The sequence below is a fragment of the Gracilinanus agilis genome, chromosome 5, assembly GCF_016433145.1.
Source record: "Gracilinanus agilis isolate LMUSP501 chromosome 5, AgileGrace, whole genome shotgun sequence".
In the NCBI taxonomy this organism is placed as follows: Eukaryota; Metazoa; Chordata; class Mammalia; order Didelphimorphia; family Didelphidae; genus Gracilinanus; species Gracilinanus agilis.
Genome location: NC_058134.1, coordinates 197,920,699 through 197,944,729, shown reverse-complemented (window position 1 = coordinate 197,944,729; position 24,031 = coordinate 197,920,699). Strand labels below are relative to the sequence as shown.

General features: G+C 37.0%; 1 protein-coding gene and 1 pseudogene across 1 annotated transcript in view; both read right to left on the bottom strand.

Annotated features, from left to right (window-relative positions):
• Window positions 1-21,998, bottom strand: part of GUCY2C (guanylate cyclase 2C) — a 92,931-nt gene extending 70,933 nt beyond the window's left edge. The window contains exons 1-4 of the mRNA XM_044678080.1: window positions 21,782-21,998; window positions 15,773-15,879; window positions 11,744-11,808; window positions 10,326-10,541 (exon numbers count right to left, since the gene is read on the bottom strand). Coding sequence (XP_044534015.1) covers window positions 10,326-10,541; window positions 11,744-11,808; window positions 15,773-15,879; window positions 21,782-21,998 — 605 coding nt within the window. The remainder of the gene's footprint in view (window positions 1-10,325; window positions 10,542-11,743; window positions 11,809-15,772; window positions 15,880-21,781) is intronic.
• On the bottom strand, window positions 19,105-21,432 carry LOC123249225 (annotated as a pseudogene).
• Window positions 21,999-24,031: the final 2,033 nt, after the last annotated feature.

The following is a 24,031-nucleotide window of genomic DNA, read 5'->3' as shown; positions in this document are numbered from 1 at the left end:
CATCCGAAAGGTCCGTGAGAAGAAAAGTTAGGTTGGGATATGGAGAGGGGAATTTTTACAAACTGAGCAAATGGAAGTAGCTGCCATGGGAAATAGGTACCAAGTCTCTAGAATTTGAAGTGTTTAGAAGGAATCATACTTGAGATAAAGCACTGCTGAAACTGGTTAGAACTAAAGAGTGGTAAAAGTACCTTCCATTTCCATTATCCTCTTTCCTTTCCTCTGTTCTGAGTGGTCTAAACTCAAAGTCTTCTTCTAGGGGCAAGAAGCTTACCCATATTCTTTTTTTAAAGTTAATTTGTTACATTAAAATTCTCAGGTATCTCCCTCCCTCCTGTCCCCACATGAGAGAAAATATCATTTGACAAAAAGGTATATGTTTATATAAAATTATGTTTGTTCATTTCTTTTTATCAGTTCTTTCTCTGGAAGTGGATCTATATAAGTTATTCTTCAAACAATATTTCTGTTGCTCTCTATATAACGCTCTCTTCATTCTGCCCATTTTGTTTTTCATAATTTCATACAGGTCTTGCCATGATTTTTTTTAAACTGACCTGCTCATCATTTCTTATGGTACAGTAACATTCCATTACAATCATATGCCACAACTTGTTTAGTCATTTCCCAATTGATGGGCATTACCTTGACTTCCAGGTCTTTGCCACAACAAAGAGAACTGATATAAATATTTTTTAAAATAGGTTCTTTTCCTTTTCCCCTGATAATCTTAGGAAATAAACCTAATAGTGTTATTTCTAGATATTGCTGGGTCAAAGGGTATATATAGTTTTACAACTTTTGGAAATGAATCCAGATTGCTCTCTAAAATCAGTTCACAATTGATCCAACCATTCTGGAAGGCAATTTGGAATTAGGCCCAAAGGGCTTTAAAAGAATGCCTGCCCTTTGATCCAGCCATACAACTGCTGAGTTTATACCCCAGAGACATAATAAGGAAAAATATGTGTACAAAAATATTTATGGCCATGCTCTTTGTGGTGGCAAAAATTTGGAAAATGAAGAAAATTGGGGAATGGCTGAACAAATTGTGGTATCTGTTGGTGATGGAATACTATTGTGCTAAAAGGAATAATGAACTGGACAAATTCCATGTAAATTGGAATGACCTCCAGGAATTGATGCAGAGTGAAAGGAGCAGAACTAGGAGACCCTTATACAGAGACTGATACACTGCAGCACAGTTGAATGTAATGGACTTCTCTACTGGCAGCAAAGCAATGATCCAGGACAATTCTGAGGGATTTTTGAGAAAGAAAGCTATCCACATCCAGAGAAAGAACTGTGGGAGCAGAAACACAGAAGAAAAACAATTGCTTTATCACATGGTTTGAAGGGGATTTGATTGGGGATGTAGACTCTAAATGATCACTCTATTGTAAATATAAATAATATGGAAATAGGTTTTGATCAATGATACATATAAAACCCAGTGGAATTGCTCATTGGCTATGGGAGAGGGGAGGGAGGAATCATGTAACCATGGAAAAATATTCTAAATCAAATAAATGAATGAATAAATTAATAAATGAATGAATGAATGAATGAATAAACCATGTATTAGTGTCTCAAATCTGACCTCAGGTACTTCCTAACTGTATGATCCTGGGCAAGTCATTTAACTCCCGTTGGCTAGTCCTTACTGCTCTTCACCTTAAAACCAATACACAGTATTGACTCTAAGATGAAAGGTATGGATTTAAAAAAAAACAACAATATATTAGTGTCCCCATTTTTCCACATCCTCTATAACATTTGTCATTTTCCCCTTTTATCATCTTAGCCAATCTGAAAGGAGGAAATAGTATCTCAGAGTTGTTTTGATGTACATTTCTCTAGTCAATGATGATTTAGAACATATTTTGAAACAATTATATACAGTTTTGATTTTTTTAATCCAAAAACAGTCTGTTCACTTCTTTTGAGCATTTATCTGTTGGGGAATGATTCATATTCTTATAAATTTGGTGAAGTTCTTTATGTATTTTAGATATGAGCCCTCTATCCAAGAAACTGTCTATAAAATGCTTTCCTAATATTCTGCTTTCCTACTACTAATAATAATTAGTTCTATTTATACAAAACCTTTTAAGTTTAAGGTAATCAAAATTATCCATTTATATCTCATAATTCTTTCCATCTCTTGTTTATTCATGAGTTCTTTCCTCCCCATAAATCTGATTGGTAATATGTTCCCTATTCTTTTATTTATGATATCTCCCTTTATGTCTGGGTCATGTATCCATTTTGATCTTAACTTGATAAATGGTGTAAAATATTGGTCCGAGCTTAGTTTCTGCCAGACTGCTTTCTAGTTTTCTCAACAATTTTTACCAAATAGTGAATTCCTATCCCAAAAGTCTGGACCTCTACTTTTGTCAAACACAAGGTTATTATAATTTTTTACTAATGTTTGTTGTATATTTGTTCTCTTCCATTGGTCTTTTCTTAGCCAATACCAGATAGTTTTGGTGAATTACTATATATAATATAGTTTAAAATCTGGTACCTCCTTTCTTCCCATTTTTTTTCATTAATTCCTTTGATATTCTTGACCTTTTTTCTTTTTTTGTTTTTCTCACTTGTTCTACCAAATGAATTTTTTTCTAGCTCAATAAAGTAATATTTTGGTAATTTAATTGGGTTGGCATTGAATAAGTAGATTAGTTTAGATAGGATTATCATTTTAATTATATGGCTCTACCTACCCATGGACAATTAATATTTCTCTAATTATTTAAATCTGACTTTATTTGTATAAAAAGTGTTTTATAATTATGCTCAACTAGTTCCTGGGTTTGTTTTGGCAGTTACACTCCCATTTGTTTGTGTCTCTGTGTTTAAATATTTAGACAATTATGATAAAAGAGGCTAACTAAAAACCCTAAATTGATAACATATTTCAAATGAAATGAAGTGATTAGGGAATTTCTTGGGAAGAGAGAAATATTTGAAATCATGGTATTGGCAGTATGATTTCTAGCTGAGAGCTCAAAATTATAGGAAAGAAAGTTACTAATTTAATTTTGTAATTTTCATGAGCAGAGAAAGAATATGCATATGTGTATTCATACATACACACTTTTTTTTGTTTAGTCATTTTCAGTCATGTCTGACTTTCTGACCCCTTTTGGGGGTTTTCTTGGTAAAGATATTGAAGTTGTTTGCCATTTCCTTTTCCAACTTATTTTACAGATGAGGAAACTGAGGCAAACAGAGTTAAATGTCTTGCACAGGATCACACAGCTAATGTCTGGGGCCAAATTTGAATTTGGGTTTTCCTGACTCCAGTCTCTATACTCTATAGATAGCACTACATAGTTGCCAATAAATATACACACTTATACATACATACACACACACATCTATGTATGTATATTTTTTTTTCAAATCCACACACAAATCCATTGAACCAGTATTCTTCTAAGCAACTGAGTTAACAGTGGTGCCTGCTAACATCAGCTGGGCTGGTAGTCCTAAGGCAGATCATCCTGACTATTTTTCCCCCACTGCATTTGAAAGGAAAGCCAATCCCAGAGGGGAGGGGGTCAAGAGGATTACTGGAGAGAAGAAGGCAAAAGAGAGGAGTAACTAAGCCCATAGAATAAATAAGGTTAACTAAAAGACTTGATTGTCTGCTTCCCAGCTCAATATATCACCAGACTACCTCTACTAATGCAGGCAAATAATAGGGATGGGAGAAAAGATCTGTTTACTCTGAAGGTTAGAAAACAAAAGACACTTTTCTAGGCTTTGGTTAAATTGTGGCTCAGGAGAATCCTCTGGAATAACTAAGCTAAGGAGATCATGTAAAAAAGTACTTGCTTTGAACTACAGAGTCTTATTTCCTATAATTGAGAACTAAAGAAATGGATTCCAGAGACATGAGAAGCAATAGTTATGATCAGCCAAATACAAAACAAGAGAATTTAAAATGAATTGGTAGAGGGACAGAGGCAAGATGGCAGAGTAGCGAAAGACATCAAGCCTTCCCCTATACTTTCTCTACAAAAATCTAAGAAAAAGAGCAGATCAGGTAATATACTGGCAAATTCAAAAGGGAAAAAAATCATAGTGAGTCATCTTTCTAGCTCAAGACAGCATAAAGAGACAGACAGAGAAGTCTGTGGATACTGGGGCTGAGGTCTGACCAATAGTAAGCTGCACAAAACTGTACACAAAAACTGCACAAAACTTGTACACAAAAACTGAAGGAAGACAGATTGTGTACTATGAAAAGAGTCCCAGATCCATATTGAAAGATGACGACCTTGTGTAAGATAAGGGAACAGGTATCAACTGGCAGCTTGATCATTTATTATATAGTTCTAAGCCACAGAATGAGAGTGTACAGAGGAAGGGACTTTCACTTACAGGTGGCATTTCAGGTAAGGAGCAGTCATGAACTCTAGGCTATGTACTGAACAAAGAGCAAGTTCAGAAGCAGATGATAGGAATAGAAAGGAAAAAATATATTTTTCAGCTGTGCAAGGCACCTTTGAGAAAATAAATCATGTATTAGGGCAAACAAATATAGAAACATATCAATGGATACAGAAAGAATTATTGCCAATATACAACATTCATTCTTTTTTTTTAAAGCAACTAGAAAGCATAGGAATAAACAAAATTTTCCTTAAAATGATAAGTAGTCTCAATCTAAAATCAAGAGTCAGCATTTTATATGTATTAGGGATATATTTATATTGGGGTCTTTCCTTTTTTTTTTAAACTCTTACCTTCCATCTTAGAATCAATACTGGGTATTGATTCTAAGGCAGAAGAGTGGTAAGGAAAAAAAAAGGTTTCCAAAAAGGAAACCAATGCAGCTAAAATTAGTACAGAAACAGATAAAAAAAATCTTTGTAACAAGTTTCTCTGGTAAAGGTCTCATTTCTAAAAAACTTATAGAACTAACTTAAATTTCTAAAGAATAAGAGTCATACAACACCCATTCCTATTGAAAATGCTAGAAAGCATAGGAATAGAAGGACCATTCCTCAAAATAATAAACAGTACATATCTAAAACCATCAGCAAATATCATCTGCTATGGGGATAAGTTAAAAGCCTTTCCAATACAATCAGGAGTGAAGCAAGGATGCCCACTATCACCTCTATTATTCAATATTGTACTAGAAATGTTAGTAGTAGCAATTAGAGAAGAAAAAGAAATTGAAGGGATTAAAGTAGGTAATGAGGAGACTAAACTATCACTCTTTGCAAATGGTATGATGGTCTACTTAAAGAAACCCAGAAAATGAACTAAAAAGCTAGTGGAAATAATTAACAACTTTAGTAAAGTTTCAGGGTACAAAATAAACCCACATAAATCATCAGCACTTCTATATGTTTCCAACAAAATTCAGCAGCAGGAATTAGAAATTAAAATCATGCTAGACAATATAAAATATTTAGGAATCTATCTGTCAAGACATACACAGGAATTATATGAACACAACTACAAAACATTTTTCACACAATTAAAACTAGATCTAAACAATTGGAGAAACATTAATTACTCCTGGGTAGCATGAGCTAATATAATAAAAAAGACAATCCTACTCAAATTAATCTACTTATTCAGTGCCTTATTATCAAATTACCAAAAGACATTTTTATAGAATTAGAAAAAAAACATAACAGAGTTCATCTAGAAGAACAAAAGATCAAAAACATCAAGGGAAATAATGAAAAAAAAATGTGAAGGATGGGAGCCTAGCAGTACCAGATCTTAAACTGTACTTAAACTGTAAAGCAGTGATCACCAAAATAACATGGTATTGGTTAAAAGAGAGAAGGGTGAATCAATGGAACATACTAGGGGTAAATGACCTCAATAAGCTAGTGTCCCAGCTTTTGGGACAAGAACTCACTATTTGACAAAAATTGCTGAGATAATTGGAAAACAGTATGGGGAAAATTAGGTTTAGATCAACATCTTACACCCTATGCCAAGATAAATTCAAAATGGGTAAATGACTTAAATACAAACAGCAAAATCATAAATAAATTAGATGAACATAGATTAGTATACCTGTCAGATCTGTGGAAAGGAAGGAATTGAAGACCAAGTAAGAGATAGAGAACATTGCAAAATGTAAAATGAATGACTTTGATGATATCAAATTTAAAAAGTTTTGTACAAACAAAACCAACACACCCAAAATTAGAAGGAAAGAAACAAACTGGGAGAACATTTTTATAATAAAACTCTCTGACAAAGTTTTAATTTCCCAAATATATAAGGAACTAAGTCAAATTTACAAAAAAATCAAGCTATTCCCCAGTCAACAAATGGTCAAGGGACATGAATAGACAGTTTTCACATGATGAAATCAAAACTATCAATAAGCACATTAAAATGTGTTCTAAATCCCTCCTGATTAAGGAAATACAGATTAAAACAACTCTGAGATACCACCTCACACTAATAGATTGGCCAATATGACAACAAAGGAAAGTGATAAATGTTGGAGGGGATGTGGCAAAACTAGGACACTGAAACCCTGCTGGTGGAGTTGTGAATTGGTCCAACCATTCTGGAGGGCAATTTGGAATTATGCCCAAAGGACTTTAAATAAATGCCTACCCTCTGACCCAGTCATACCGCTTCTGGGCTTGTACCCCAAAGAGATAATAAGGAAAAAGACTTGTACAAAAATATTAATAGCCACACTTTGTGATGGAAAAAAAATTGGAAAATGAGAGGGTGTCCATCAGTTGAGGAATAGCTGAATAAACTGTGGTATGTGTTGGTGATGGAATATTATTGTGTCAAAAGGAATAAAGAAATGGAGGAATTCCATGTGAACTGGAATGACCTCCAGGAATTGATGCAAAGTGAAAGGAGCAGAACCAGAAGAACATTGCACACAGAGACTGATATATTATGGCACAATCAAATGTAATAGACTTTTCTTCTAGCAGCAATGCAATGACCCAGGCCAATCCAGAGGAATTTAGGAGAAAGAAAGCTCTCCACATCTAGAGAAAGAACTGTGGAACCAGAAATACATTAGAAAAATATATGATCGATCATGTAATGTGATAGGGATGTGATTAGGGTTTTGTTGTTAAAGGATTGCTCTACTGCAAATATGAATAACAAAGAAATAGGTTTTGAACAATGATACATGTATAACCCAGTAGAACTGCTTGTCAGGAGGGAGGGGAGAGAGCAGGGGGAGAAAGAAGGATCATGAATCATGTAACGATGGAAAATATTCTAAATAAAAATTTAAAATAAAATAAAAAAAGAATAAGAGCCCTAATTGATGAATGGTCAAAAGATATGAAAAAACAGTTTTCAGAAGGAACATGAACTATTTAAAGCTATATAAAAATGCTGCAAAATACTAATAATTAGCAAAACACATACTAAAATAACTCTGAAGTTTCATCTAAAAATCATAAAATTGGCAAAGTTGACAAAAACAGAAAATGACAAATGCTGCAGGGGCTTTGGGAAAATAAGTACATTATTGACTACACTGTTGGAGAAGTAATAAATTGGTACAGCCATTCTGGAAAGACGTTGGAAACTATGCTTCCCAAATCACTGGATTATGCATACTCTTTGGCTCAGTGCTACCAAAAAAATGTTTAAAAGAGGAAAAGGATCCATATGCATAAAAATATTTAAATTGGCTTTTTTCAAAATAGCAAAAAGAAATGGAAACTGAAGGGTTTACCATCAACAGAAGAACGACATATGAATATGATAGAACATTAGTGCACTTAAAAAAAAAAGACAGCAATGAAAGTTTCAGAAAAATCTGTAAAGACTACTATGAATTGATAGCAAAGCAAAATGACTAGAACCAGGAAAACAATGTATATAGCAACAACATTGTAAAAACAATCAATTTTGAAAGACTAAAGAATTCAACAGAGTGACCAACTATAATTGCAGAGGACTTGTGATAAAACATATTACCTCACTCCTGGCAGAAGTGATAAACTCAACCTCTCCTCCTTCTTTCTAGGTTTTCAGGATGCTGCTCTTCCCTGGTTTTCTTCCTACCCATCTAATTTCTCCTTCTGTGACTCTTTTGATGGATCCTCTTCTAGATCACACCCTCAAACTGTAGGTGTCCTCTGGGGTTTCTTTCTTGGGTCCTCTTCTTCTCATCTCCCTCTATACTACTTTATTCATTGATCTCATTAGCTACCATGTATTTAATTACCGTCTCTCTACTGATGATTCTCAACTCTATCCTGGCCCAATCTCTCTGTTGACCTCCAATCTCACATCTCCCCTTGCCTTTCAGACATCTCAAATGGATGTCCAATATACATATTAAATTCAATATAACCAAAAACAAGACTCATTATCTTTCCTCCTAAACCTTTTCCACTTCCAACCTTTTCCTATTATTATAGAGAATAATGCCATTCTCTTAGTCCTTCAAGTTTACAACGTAGGAATCATCTTGGATTCTTCACTATCCCTCCACCCATATGGAATCTGTTGTGTGGCAGGTAAAAGATTAAATGACTGAGGAAACAAAAGTTTAAGCTCCCAAACATATCAGTTTATTAAGCAACGCATGCTAATAGCCTAACAAAGCAAGATCAGACTTCCTCAGCTTGGTGCTAGATCCCTAATACAGGGGGAGATAGACTTTTATGCTTTAAAAACAATTAACCAAATAAGACCAATTAATTAAAACAAAATAACCAGTACAAAATTAGATAATCTAACTTCTAATTAGAGGAAAAACTTTCCAAAATGCAAGGGGAAGAGGGAACATGTACAATTCCCTGAAATCATAAAAAGAAATGCCCCCCTACCTTCAAGTGTCTGTGTTCAGTCAAAGGAACATGGAAACAATAACTGACCAGTACAGGTCTAGTTTTCAGATAAGACATATAGGTTGTTTGAGATGTATAATTGCGAGAAAACCCCTTGCATCAATCTTTGGATCTGACTAGATTTCCAGTCAGCAAATCCTAGGTCATTAGTTAAAGGTCTCTAAACAACAGAAAGATGTCACCTTCCCGTTCATACCCAGGACTAGGTTCAAACAATGCAAAGAGGTTATCTTCCAATTCTCACAACTAAATAAAATTTTCTCAAAAGCCAGAAATTGGACTATTTTTTGGACATAATTGTATAGAAGAGAACTGAGTCAGATCCAAAATTGAGTCACAAGAGGAAGTCAGTGTGATTCATTCAATCACCATCATTTGCTATTCTAATCTCAATTGTGAAAGCCTTTTGATTTCCCCTTTATATCATCCCTAAAATCAGTCTGCTTCTTTCCTCCAAAACTGCCACCACTTTAGTACAAGCCCTCATCACCTCATCTCTGGACTATTGCAATAGCCTACTGGTGGGTCTGCCTTGCCTAATCCATCCCGCATTCTCCAATTCATGCTCCAATTAGCCCATAAAGTGATTTTCCTAAAGGTCAGGTCTAATCATGTCATTCCCCCCACTCAATAAATTGCAGTAGCTCCCCTTGACCTCTGGGATCAAATACAAAATGGCATTCAAAGTTCTTCATAACCAAGCCCCCTCTTACCTTTGCAATCTTCTTATACCTTGTTCTTCTGTACATACTCTTAGATCCAGCGACACTATCTTCTTGGCTATTCCACAAACAAGGCTATCCATTTCTTGACTCTAGTTATTTTCTCTGGCTGTCTCCCATGCTTGAAAATTTTCTCTCCTCTGCTCTGACTAGTGACCTCCCTGGCATCCTTTACATATCAACTAAAATAAAAACTTTTACTTAAAGTCTTTTCCAACCCCTCTAAATACTTTCCTTTTATTAAATTATTTCCTATTTATCCTGTATTGTATTTGCTTTGTATATATTTGTTTGCCTGTTATCTCTCCTTTTAGATTATAAACTCCTTGAGGGCAGGAATTGTTTGTTTGTTTTGTCTCTTTTTGATTGCCCTGGGCTTAGCACAATGCCTGGCACATAGTAGGTATTTAATAAATATTGATTAAAATTGAGAGATATTTATTTTTGGATATGATTAATACAGAAATTTGTTTTGCTTGAGGTTCTTGATCTTTTGCTCTTCTGGATGAATTATACTATTTTTTCTAGTTCTATAAAATAATCAGCTGGTTATTTTATCATATGACACTGAATAGATGCTTGGGAGAAAAGCAAGTCTTATGTGATAGAGACTTATTGCTCTTTAATGTATGTAGAAATGTTAATTTTGGGGGGTTGTTTATCAAGTAAAGAATAAAAAGAAAAGAAAGTAGTGAGCCTAGAAGTCTGGTTCAAATCCATAGACTTTTTCTCAGAAGCTAGCTATAATGTTCATAATACTTCTTACCAGAAACATTCCTCTGAATTGTTATTGCTCTTAAAAACGTAGGCTGTTTTCCATGAAACGGTTTTGAATGTCAAATCATGAGTCTTCCAGAAATCAACTAAGAAGTACATCAACTTCCTAGCTGGAAACATCAATCTAGTTAAGGTTTCTTTTTGGTCACATGATAATCCAAAACTTCCTGCCGAAATCATAGGGTACTCCAAAATTGTGTCAAGGCTAAAGTGTGTGTGAGGAGGCAAAGAACAAGAAGAATGATAAACAGTATTAATGTCAATTTTATGAAATTTAAATACAAATTCAATAAAAATTTTGGGAAGTAATGTTGAAAGATTAAATTAGGCTATTTAGGCAAGGATTTTAACTTTTAAAAATGTTCTTCCTATATAGGTTGGTTACATTTTCAATTTTACCTTATCATGTTCTAGCTTATCTAAATAGGAATTGGGAAGTGGATCAAACCTCATGCTGCTGAAACCAGCAAACCACCACTATTGTTCCTGTAATATAAGAAAAGTACCATTCCATTGACAAATCTTGTGATGGGCAAATCTTTGTAGCTTTTCTCTTAGTTCCCAGAATCCTCCCTTTCTAGTTCTGCCCCACTTACAATCTTCCTTTCATCTCCACTCTGAAGTTCTTCAAACATTCCTTTCTTTCTTGAAGTAGTCAATTGAGAGGATGCTGGGAATGTGGAGAGAAAGAGAGGTAGCTAGGGGTCTCAGTGGCTAGAGAGCCAGGCCTGGAGGCAGAAGGTCCTGGTTTCAAATTTGGCCCCAAGACACTTCCTGGCTGTGTGATGCTAGGCAAGTCACTTAACACTGATTGCCTAGCCCCTGTTGCTCTTTTGTCTTAGAACTGATACTAAGGGTTAAAGGAGGGTGGGAGGGATATCTGAGAGATATTTGGGACCAGATTGCATCCCACTCCTGGGAAGGACAGAGATTGTGTTCTGAGATATGAGGGGTCCAAATTGTCCCTGAACTTGTTTCTGGGGAGTTATATTCTGGGGTGTTGGGGGAACAGTTTTCCTAGAAAATCAAATAAAGTCAAAGTCAGAGACTCTTTCAGAACTGGGTTCTAGTTCTGAAGGAAAGAGAAGTTCAGCTATAGAAAGGCAAGTTCTGAGGTAAAGGGGTAAAGATGTAATAAATGTCCTAAGGGGAAGGAAGAAAGGAAGGGAGGGAGGGAGAGGAGAGGGAGGCAGGAAGGAAGGAAAGAGGAAGGAAAGAAAGAAGGAAGGAAGGAAGGAAGGAAGGAAGGAAGGAAGGAAGGAAGGAAGGAAGGAAGGAAGGAAGGAAGAAAGGGTTGGAGGGAGGAAGAAAGGAAGAAAAGAAGGAAGGAAGGAAGGAAGGAAGGAAGGAAGGAAGGAAGGAAGGAAGGAAGGAAGGAAGAATAGAGGGAGGAACAAAACTACTTACTACATCTGATAGGTGGAATAGGTACAGGAAGGTCCCATAAGAGCACATCCCACAGTGTTGTTTTCCTGTAAAAATATGAACAAATCTATAGGTGTTTACTTCAGGAGCACATATACTAAAATTAGAACAATTCAAAGAAGAAATAACATATTCATGAAGAGTTCCATATTTTTTAAGCTTTGTAAAATATCCAAAAAAAAAAAAGAATACATCAATGGGAAATAAAGGGTCATAGGACAGATTGGCATCAAGTAGCCATGAGGATAAACTAGAGAAATGAGAACTATAGTAGGGATCTTAGCCTGGGAAACCAGCCAAGACATTAGGAAGTCAAACAGAAAAGAAACCATGGGTGTGGTGAGAATAAAAACTATAATTGCAGATCCACTTGGAGTGAATTGACCAATTTGTGTTGATGTATCAGACTGGAACTGCACAGTACGATGGGAAAGTTATTGGCTGACCCATTTTCTATAAATGCAATATCAAGGGGATCTGGGAGAAAAAATGTGAGGAAAGAGGAGGAGATAAGATAAAGTCAACAAAGAGCTTCAAAGAAGTGTTGAAATGTACAAAATATGATGAAGGGCCAAAATAGTCTTAATGAGTTTGGCCCTAATTATAGCAATAATTAGGACACTGGATTTTAGAAAGACCAAGGGGTATGATTCCTTTCACCAAAAATCCACATAAAAGAACCAAGTGACAGTAGTGATGCTGATTCCAACCTTTTCCATTCCAACCTCTCCAAATAACAATACTATCATTTATTAGGTTAGATTTCAAATCTACCATTTAAGGGGCAGCTAGGATTGCTCAGTGGATTGAGAACCAAGCCTAGAGACAAAAAGCCAGGGGTTCAAATCTAGCCTCAGACACATCCTAGCTGTGTGACTTTGGGCAAGTCACTAAACCTCCATTACCTAATCCTTATCACTTTTCTGCCTTAGAACCAGTATATAGTATTGATTTTAAGATGGAAGATAAGGGGGAAATCTACCATTTAAAAGCTTTTTGCTTCTTCTTAAGTAATTGACCTGAAATTAAGGGAATTCCTGTCAAGTGAGCAGTGGTTCTTCTATTACAGCTTCATGGCCCAAATAACTTCTCATTTCATAACTATGACTGAGATGGATTAGCATCCTCCTTCAGTTATCCTTTTAAAGAAAAAGTAATTATCTCAGTATAGCTGTGCATACAAGGAAATTTTAAATGCTATTTTAAAAGCCAATACAAGGGGCAGGTAGGTAATTCAGTGGATAGACTGAAGATGGGAGATCCTGGGTTCAAATCTGGCCTCAGATACTTCCAAACTGTGTGACTGGATAAATCACTTAACCCCATTTGCCTAGTCCTTCCTACCATTTTGCCTTGGAACCAATAAACAGTTTGATTCCAAGACGAAAGGTAAGGGTTTAAAAAAAAAAAAAGCCAATACATATTTTGACCTAGACTTAAGGAAAAATTCCAGGTACTATTTGGTTCACTCTTTTTAATTATTAATGATTGTCACTAACCTTAATTTTGTTCTTCAATATTAAATAAAATATATTTCTCTTTAAAAAAAAATCATCTCGGGGCAGCTGGGTGGCTCAGTGGATTGAGAGCCAGGCCTAGAGACGGGAGGTCCTAGGTTCAAAGCCAGCCTCAGACACTTCCCAGCTGTGTGACCTTGGGCAAGTCACTTGACCCCCATTGCCTACCCTTACCAACTCTTCCACCTATAAGTCAATACACAGAAGTTAAGGGTTTAAAATTTTAAAAAATCATCTCTTCTCTAATCATTCTGATTCCATAGAATTTGTTTTCATTTTAATATTCTTCCTGCTAACATTATTGAGGTCACTGGATATATTGCCTTCTTTTCCTATTTACTTTACTCTGCATTAGTTCATTTAAGTTACTCCATGTTTCTCTGTATTCATCATATTCATTGTTCCTTACAAAGCACTAATATCACATTACATTCATATACTATAATATAGTTAGCCTTACTCTAATCAATGGACATTAACTTTGTTTCTAAAACTTTGCTAACGTCAAAAGTGCTGTTATAAGAATTTCTGGGTATGAGTTGAAATTTCAAAGCCGTTTCATTTTTAATGGAACATTTCTTCATAACTCACTTTAAGTCCAAACCATTCATGGCCTTAGTTGCCTCCCCAGAGATCATCCATAGTCTCTGAGACTTTGGAACACCTTGAACTAAACAATGACTAGGTTGCTCCTAGGACTGAGAGTTAGAAGAGGCTTTAGAGATAATATAGTTCAAACTCCTTATTTACATATGAGGAAACAGAGACCCAGAGAAGTTGTCACTTTTTCTGCTCACCCAGGAAAGTGGCAGAGCTAAAATTTTAACCTAGCTCCTCTGATTCCAAGTCTAGCACTATTACAACTATACCATGCTACCAAATCTTGCTTCTATAATAACCACACGTGGCCTATTAACCTTGTGTGATGTTAGGACCAACCAAAGAGATTTTTCATTTTGTTTGGCATTTTTACTATCTTTTCTTACTTCTTTCTCCCACAAGATCAGAAGCAAAATAATAGGTATTCTAGTCTAATAGTAAATCTCTACCCTAACTGAGTAAACCCTTTGGCATTCTCTTCTAAAAAGAAGGAAGTAAATTTTCAATATTCTTTCTCCCAGTTCTATTCCTTTGTATACACTATCTCTCATACCTAAAATGAATTCCTTCTTCACCTTCACTTTAGGATTCCTCACCTCCTTCACAGCTCATCTTAAGTTCTACCTCCTACATAAAGCCTTTCCTTATTCCCATTTGTTAGAACTTCTGCACTCGCCTTGTATTGACTTTATACATATTTTGTATATATTGCTATGTGCACAGGTTATTTTCCCCAACGGAATATAAGATGAGTCTATAATTTGAGGGAAAGAACCATATCACTTTTGTCCTTGAAGCCACAGTAGCTGGCACATAGTAAGTGCTTTATAAATACTTCTTCATTGAGGAATTGATTTATACTACCACCCTATATGTGACTGGAACACAACAGGAATCCAATTGTTAACTATGGAATTCCCTATCTCTGCCAATGGATATTGCAATTTTTTTTAAATAAACCCTTCCATCTTGGAGTCAATGCTGTATATTGGCTCCAAGGCAGAAGAGTGGTAAGGGCTAGGCAATGGAGTTTAAGTGACTTGCACAGGGTCATACAGCTGGGAAGTGTCTGAGGCCAGATTTGAACCTAGGACCTCCTGTCTCTAGGCCTGGCTCTCAATCCACTGAGCCACCCGGCTGGCCCTGCAACCTTTTTGTTGTTGTTGTTGCCTCAGTAGATAGTCCCCATGAGTTGCTATATCCAAAAATTATCTAGTGGCCAACCTTCTAGGGATGAGCTCTTTCTTGTAGTTGGGCTGTTCCTTCCATGGCAGTAAACAAAGTCTTGGAAGTGTGGTTGGATTTGCCAAAGCTAATATTGAGTCAGCCTAGCCTTTGAGAACCCTCTCACTGCCATATTAAGAGGAAGCTTCGAAATATGGTTTCAGTGAAGAACATTGTGTTTACTTAATACAATGGTTCATGTAGCAACCAAAAACTTTTAGAGTTAGCCCAGATTCAAGGTTGGAGTTTCAAAAATCCCAGTTTACATTATACCAGAAACTCTCCTAAAGGGTTGGTAACTTATCCAAAGCAAATCATCTTAAACCAATGTTTAAAGAGAAAACTTAACAATTGTTTAAACAGAGATTATAAAATCATTTTATTCTACATCTAAAACAAAGTAGAGGTATTGAACAGCTGGCATTCTCCCTTAGATCTCGAACTAAACATAGCTAGACATAGCAAAAGGACTCTATTCATATTTGAAAGAAACTGAGGTTAAATCTATTGTGGACCTTTGTCCTACCCTATAATCAGTAAGATACATTAATAAAGATGTAAGTTAGAAAAGTGCGCACCAAACATACCTACCCAATACTATGAAATTTTACCTTTTTCTGAAAGATAACAAGTCATTTCTATCAAAATACAGTGAGGTTTCCATACTTACTCTGATAGACTTAAGAACATTCAAGCCCTCACAGGTGCTACTAGTGCAGTCATTTATCGTGTAGATTGGAGTTGTGGAGTAGTGGTAGTCAATGTCCACATTAATGCCTGTCATCCAGAAATGAAGAGGAAAAAAAAACCCAGAAAACTAATGTTATATCTTACTTGCACTTATTTTAAGAGACAGCAAGGTTTTTTGCTGGCCAAAATATAGTACTAAAGCTAGGGAGTTTTGTTGTTAGGAAGACCATTAGAAGGGTAGAAAATAATTATTTTGCCTCCTTACCTAAGCTTTTATTATGCCTCAAATTCATTTAACATCAAGTAAATCAGATAGCTGCATGGATCAAATGACTAGGATTCAGACCCAGGAACAGATGTAAAAAAAAAAGAAAAGAAAAAGAAAAGAAAAGAAAAGAAAGAAAATTTAGAATATAGATATATCTCCTGAATTTTGTTAGCTTTGACATAGCCCCTGCTTGTGACAAAATATCTAGATCCATGTTGACGAACCTTTGGCACATGTGCCAGAGGGGTTTGCTCTCCTCATCTTCTCCATGCATGCCGTGACATTTCTCTCATCATCTGCCCCTCTGCCCAGCAGTCCAGTGGGGGTGCTTCCTCCCTCCCCTGTCTGGGATAAGGTATGGGGCTCACATGTGGTGTGAGGGTTGCAGTTTGGGTACTCAGTCTCTAAAAGGTTCACTGTCACTGATCTAGATGTTACCTTTAGCAAAAAGAGGCTTTCTAATCACTGCATCTTAGTAAATTGGAGCTGAAACAGCTGGCAAGGGATTGATACGAAGCCAAGAATATGATAATGAGGAACAAGTACTCTATAAGACTAATACTGTACTAATATTGTATGTATGTAATATCTGTAGTGAAGAACAGAGGAGAAAGAGACAGACAGAGGGAGAAAAAAAAACAAAGGAGAGAGAAAGAGACAGAGACCAAGAGATAGACAGAGACCAGCAAAGACACAATACCCACCAATGAAGCAAAGAAATGTGGCATAATGCTTAGAGATAATTTCAGCAGGGACTAGTATGATGACATTACCAAAAGATATCTGCTGCTCTGCAGTGCTGGAGTAGAGCTGCCCCTCCACATGGGTGTCCTGGCTACATGTGACCCCTACATGTGTGCTATTCTAGACATGTACCTTGGAAATACGTGTGTATCCAATCTTTCCACTAATAGTGCATCTGTTTGTGGAAGAGCATGCCTCAGATTTATGGAGGAAAATTTGCCATTTTCTTAGCTATCTTATCAAAAGTATTTGCTTTGTGCTAATATGTCCCTTGATTGGGATAGTTAAAGTGAAAACACTGAAGGGGGGGGGGGGAGCAGTAAGCTTTGTTTTTAAGTAGATACCAAACAATGATGTAACTTGAACCTGGGATAATTTTTCTAGGAGACCCACATGTGACTGAGGAGATCCTCGGTCCTATGCTGATAATTGTCCTAAGATTTACCACTTGTTCAATAATTCTGGGGCAAAATGGATTTCGACTATAAAGATTAGGAATCTGGGCTCAGGACAACCCTTGTCTTCTTGGGTTCAAAAATCAACATCAGGGGGCAGCTGGGTAGCTCAGTGGATTGAGAGCCAGGCCTAGAGATGGGAGGTCCTAGGTTCAAATCTGGCCTTAGACACTTCCCAGCTGTATGACCCACATTGCCTAGCCCTTACCACTCTTCTGCCTTGGAACCATTTAAAAAAAAATCAACATCATAAGGATACTTTGGGAGAATTGAGACTAGAAAACAGTTACTGTAGAAAAGAACATGGAGATTTTATTGTATTGAAAACTTAGTACAAGTCAACATTTTAATATGGTGACCAAAAAAGTTTTAAAACAAAGATATCTATATCCCTTTTATATATAATATGTAATATATTATATCTATATCTCTCTGGAGATATAGCATCTGGAAGAGAGGGGACAGTCCTTCTGTACTCCACCCTGGTTAGATTTTATCAGACCTAAGTTTCTTAATGTGTAAATTGAGGGGAGTTAAACTCAATGATCTCTAAAGTCTCTTACAATTCTTACCTTCTATGAGTTTTTCTTTACTGACTTCCTTGTATGTGTGCCTAGCACAGCATAGGTACTTAATAAATGGTAATTAAATTGCATTTCTTGGGCACATCTGAGGTTGCACTTAATAATTAATAATGTTATAGTAAAAAGAATCCTAAACCTGGAATCAGAACATGATTTTATAAGCTGTGTCAGCCAGTGGCTATGACAAAAGATCAGAAAACCATCCTTATCAGAGAGAGGTTTTCTTGTTACTGCACCTTAGCAGATGACTGGCAGGAGATAAACATGAAACCAAGAATATGAAGGTGGAGAGCAACTCATGAGACTAATTCAATGACTACATATAATGTAGTGGAGAAGAGGGTACAAAAGTTGGGAGAGTGGGGAGAGACAGAGAGAGACAGAGAAGACAAAGAGACAGTTCATTTACTAGCTGCATGGCCTTGGATAAGTTACTTCATCTCTCAAGATCATAGCTTTTTCATCATAAATATCCCTTAAGAAAAATGATGTTTTTGTAAGAACAGATCTCCATTTATGTCATTCTTTCTTTGCAAGTCCATTGCCTTTGTGCCTTTGTACAGCCTGTGTTTTCCGCATAGAGTTCTCTCCTTCCTCACCTTGGTGTATATGTTTTAGATTCACAGTGGTGTTGCATCTCAAGCAAAGTGTAGGTTCTAAAGTCTGCATATAAACTGAAAATCTAAGAAAGTCAAAATTGTCTGATCTTTGTAGTAGGTCTCTAAGGTGGACAGACTAGTTCATTTTTGAACAGTGTGGGCAAAAGATATCAGGAAGCCAGTGTGTTATTTTGTCTTTTGAGGGGTGGGGTGGGGCGGTTTAAGATAGAAAGATTTTTCTTTATTAATGACCCCAACGATGTTTTTAGATACAGGAATTTTAAACTAAAATACTTAGAGGAGAAAAACAAGTTAATATTGTATTTCCTGCAACTCATTACCAGTAGCATTGCAAAGCGAAACAGCTTGGAAAGAGGGTGAGAGGAGAGTGGTGGTGAGGGAGGGATAAAGAAAAGTAATTAAATTGATCAAAGTGGAATTCCTTTTTTTGTTGTTTTTTTTTTTTTTTAATTCTTGGGAACTCTGAAGTCCTTGCAAGCACAGCACGATTCTGCAGATTGTTTTCCAAACGTGTACAAAATAGAACCAACATGGGAGAATTTCTTTAGAATCTGGAGAGGTGCAACATTAAAAGCTACGATTATCAGGTAGCAAGTGCTCCAGCCTGCTGTTATCAGCCTGTTACTCGTGTTCCCTTGAGTTTAACGGGATGAGAATGTCTTCCCCGTGATTGCTTTCATTTCCTTTTTTTTTCTGCATCTGGGAGCGCTCGATTCCGCACCTTGAGGACGTTTTTGCCCTCATTCCTGTGTCAGTATAGGCCTTGGAACATTTGATGTGAGAGTGCGAGTAAGCCTGGAATATGTGAAGCAAGTTAATGGTGTTGTCTCTGGTTAGCATTGGTATGGCGGGGGATGAGCACAAAAGTAATATAGCCAATATTATCACCCACAGCGGCATCTTTCAGCTCTAAGGGAGGTTCCCTGTGGCTGAAGAGGACTTGCGGAGCTGTATGGCTGGCCCTGCGTCCTTCTTTGAATTCCAGCATGAACACCTTTCCAATCACCACATCGTCCTCATCCTTAAATACTGTGCAGAAGACAACGGTGCCCCGATCTTTCTTAGACTCAACATACATTGTCTCATCATCTCTGTATTGGAGTACTGCCCTGTTCTCTCCCTCTTTTCCCTCTTCCTGGAATTTGAAGTATTTCTCAAAGACTGAGGCAAAACAGGTTCTTTTCGACATTCCAGCCCGATGCCCGATGGAGTCCTTTGAGGCCGGCAAGTTCTCAAGGTCACATAGCAAAGAGACATTGTATCCTGATTCTGGATTTCCCAAGAAACTTCCATATCCCCTCTTCCACAACTCATCGGCCCCATGCGCTTGTAGTTCCTTGTAAAATTTCAAAGAAATACTGACCATCACTTTTGTTTCGTCTCAACTGGGATTTGAAATATGATAAAGGACTCCATCAAAGTCTGCAAATGTTACTTCTACTGCCTCTGGCTTTATCCGGTGGTCGCGTTCTCGAACTTGAGCGCGAGCGTCTCCTCAATGATGAGGATGTTCACCGTCGGTGCTGCCCCGGGGCCGGGGGAGGAGAGAGGGTGGGTAAGGTGGGGGGAGGAGGGAGCCGCGAGGCTGCCTCCCGACTCGGGCGGGGAGGTAAAGGGGAACGGGGGGAAGGGGGAAAGGGCAGGGAGCACGCCTACACACACAAGCCGAGGCTCAAGCCTCCCGCCTCAGCGCCCTGGCCGTCTGGACCTGGCCTGCATCCATCCGCCAGCCGAAGAGCAGCCGCCGCTACCGCTGCCTCGCCGAGCACTCCGGGTCCCCGCCCACCCCCAAGCTCTAGCAGTGTGTTACTTTGTAATGAAGACTGCCAGCAAGGACTGGGTTTAGGGCTAAAATTCTGAAGTGGGCTTGGGGGCTCCCTCCTTTGTTGTCTCTCAATGAGCGTTTCCTCCTTCCCCTCGTTATATCCTGAAAGGGGAGGGGGCAACAAAGGTCCTGAGTGTGGGGAGGCCACGCAGTGAGCAAAAGGAGAGCTGAAGGCATCTTCAGATTTCTCCTCCTCTCCGTCTCTTATTCATGTCTGTTCACTGAATGGAATGGTGGGTACTATTTAGATTTTTTTTCCCTCTATTTTTATTCATTTCATTTGCCAAATACCCTGTGCTTGAATTGTCTTAAGTTAATTCGTGAATATGATGCAACTCCACCTTAATTTTCCAAGTATATATTGTTGTCTCAATAGAATGCAAGCCTTTTGAGAACAAGAATTATTCTGTCTTTGCCCTTAAAGCTCCAGCTCCTCATACTGGGCCTGGGACATCATGGGTATTTAACAAATGTGAATTAAATTCCATTTCTGGGCACATCTGAGCTGATATCTAATAATTACACAATAATTTAGAATGTACAGACATCTTAAAACATTAGGAAGAAAGTAAATGGATTCAATACTATAAAGGTAACAATATAAGAAAATTAAAGTTTCTTTATATCACATGCTCAGCTCGAGCATAAAAATTACAATATATTTTACTAGCAAATTTCTAAGGAAGTCCCAAATGAAACCAAAATTTAGTAACTTTGTACCTGCGATTGGTCTACTGAATTCAACATATAACCATGTGTATTTTAACTTTAAAATCAAGTCACTGAATTTTTTTCTCTAAAAGAACAAAATATCTACGCAAATGCAGAGAAGACTTATAAAGATTTTTTTTCCCATTTTTCCCTTTTTCCCCTTTACCTTTAAGAAAAATCTTTGTTATATGGAATAGTTCTACTGGGGTGGGTAGGAAAGGGTTACAAGAAAAAATGTAGATGATATGAAAACAAAAGGTAGGGGCAGCTATGGGTCTTAGTGGATTGAAAGCCATACCCAAAGATGAGAAGTACTAGGTTCAAATGTGACCACAGACACTGCCTAGCTGTGTGGCCCTGGGCAAGTCACTTAAGCCCCTTTGCCTAGTTCTTTCTTGCCACTCTTCTGCCTTGGAACATATTGGTTACACATATTGGTTCCAAGATGGAAGGTAAGGGTTTAAAAGAGGAAAGAAAAAAATATATATCGAAAGAGACCATTTTTCAAAGGAAAAATAAGGAAAATACCTATAAAGTCAAGCTATTTTCTGGAGCATTTCATAGATAAGTCTTTTATATAGAGACTCTACGTGGTCAATTATGTAAATTAATTTTCCTCCTACTGGTCTGCTGAGTTGATACAAAAGGGTCATCAAAGACTTAGAAAAATTAGAGTAGGAAAAGGAGTAGAACGTCAGACCTGAATCTTGGGAGTTATTTACACCTCAGAGCAAAGAGCTAATATGGAAAAAATAGAGCAGGTCCTTTCACCATATATTTACCTTCATCACGCAGATTTTCTTTCACCATGTTCAGGCCCCAATCCATAGCTATTTGCAGATTTTTCAGTGGTTCTGGGAAGGCTGAGTTATTCATCATCAATACACTAATCCCATAATGGCGGCCCCGACAGGCTTGGTTATTAGGTAAAATCCATCCCCATCCCTGGAAATAAAGGAGGAGAGGCCATAGAGCCAAACCTAGAACTAATCGCTTCATGACCCCCTCACCTCAAGCCCATTTCTTCTACACTCACTAGTCTTGGTCTTGGGATTATAAAGGAAAATGAAAATCTAAAAGGATGATCTCCAGCTGGTTCTGTCAGGCTGCTTTACTCCACCCACTTTCTAGGCACTGCCCAACACTCATTCCCAGGACTCAGAAAACACATATACTAGCAAACCATGAACAGGAACCTCAGAATAGAAGACAAACCAAAGTCCACTTCATGTGTTTGCTCATAAAAGGTCAGAACCATAAAACAGAAAGATTACTTGGGCCTCATCCAATAAACTCATACAATATCAGTGGGAAGTGGGAAAAGGGGTGAGGAGGGAGTATATAATGAGAGATGCAAAAAAAAAAAAAAAAGCCTTCACTTCGGAAAGGAAATAAAGTTCAAAGGATTTGATGAAAGCATAAATACATTAGCTTCTTAGGGTTTGGACCCCAATGTGTTGGTCATGGATCCAAACCTACACCTTAACTTGTTGGGGTCTTCATGTTGGTGTTGCTTTCTAGAGCATTTTCTTGCCAAACTATAAAATATTTCTGCCTCTTAACTGATATGAAAACTAAAGGAAAAATATGATTCAGTCAATGTGAAGTAAAGAATTATGCAATGATAGAATCGGAAGAAACTTTAGAATCCATACATGAGAGGTATCTCTGACACAATGACGTCAACCTTCTCATTCCCTGAAGCATGCTGTTCTACTTTTAGACAGATCTAATTCTTCAAAAAAAATGTTTTTGATGTTAAACTAAAGTATGCCTCCCTCAAGCATCCACCTACTGGTTCTGCCTTCCACCATCAAGCAAAATAAATCTAATACTCTTTCAGAATAATCCTTTGAATACCTATAACCTCATAATATATATGAACCAAGAAGAATGTTTGGCCTGGAGTCAGGAAGAACTGAGTTCAAATACAGCCTCAGACACTCACTAGCTGTATGCCTGGGCGTGTTGCTTAACTTCTGTCTGCCTCAGTTCCAACTATAAAATACGGGAAATAATAGTACCTATCTCCCAGGTTGTTATAACAAACAAGTACTTAGCATAAACCTGGCACATAGTCAACATTTATTATATATTTAGTTCCTTCTTCTCCCCAAGCTATAAACTCTAATTCATTTTATCTGTTACCATGCTTAATGAATATACTAGTGTATGGAAATAATAGCTCATATAGTGCTTTAAAGTTTATACAATATTTTCCTCACCATAATCAAAATCCAGTGACAATGACCTTGCTATTCCATGATCTCTCAGCTCTGGGCATTTTCTCTAGCTGTACCCCATGCTTGGAATACTCTCCTTTCTTCTGCTTTAACTATTGACCTCCCTGGATTCCTTTAAAATCCACTTCCTTATGGAAAGCTTTTCCTCACCCTTTAATTCCAGTGCCTTCCTTCTGTTAATTAGTTCCTATTTATTCTGTATATAATTTGCTTTGCCTCTATTTGTTTGCATGTTGTTTTCCCCATTAACTTCTTGAGGGCAAGGATTGTTTTTTGCCTCTTTTTGTGTGTTCAGTGCCTGGCACCTATTAAGTGCTTAATAAATATTGATTGATCGATTGACGAGCAGTGGACAATGAAAGTATTTTCTCTGCTTTATAACTAAAGAAATTGAGGCACAGAGAATGTAAGTGATTTGCTATTAATTGGCAGAACAAATATTTGAACCCAGATCCTCTGATTTACTCTCTTTTGAGCTTTCTTTGTAATATAGCATCTGAACCCATAAATACAGTTTGTGGTCTTCTTGTTTGGATATTACTGAGTATGCTGATAAATGCTTAACAAACTGCTCTTAAAAAAAAAAAGAATATACTCATGGCACTCCTTGACTTTAATTAAGTCTGTATTAATAACATTTTCTCTATCACTTTCTTATGGTTAGACAATCAATAAAGCAAATAAATCAAGTCTGATTGTAGCATTTGCCTACAAAGGCATAAATGTTCACACTGAAAATTTAACTATCAACTCTAGCAAGTTGATTTGAGCTAGCTCCAGCGTGCCCAA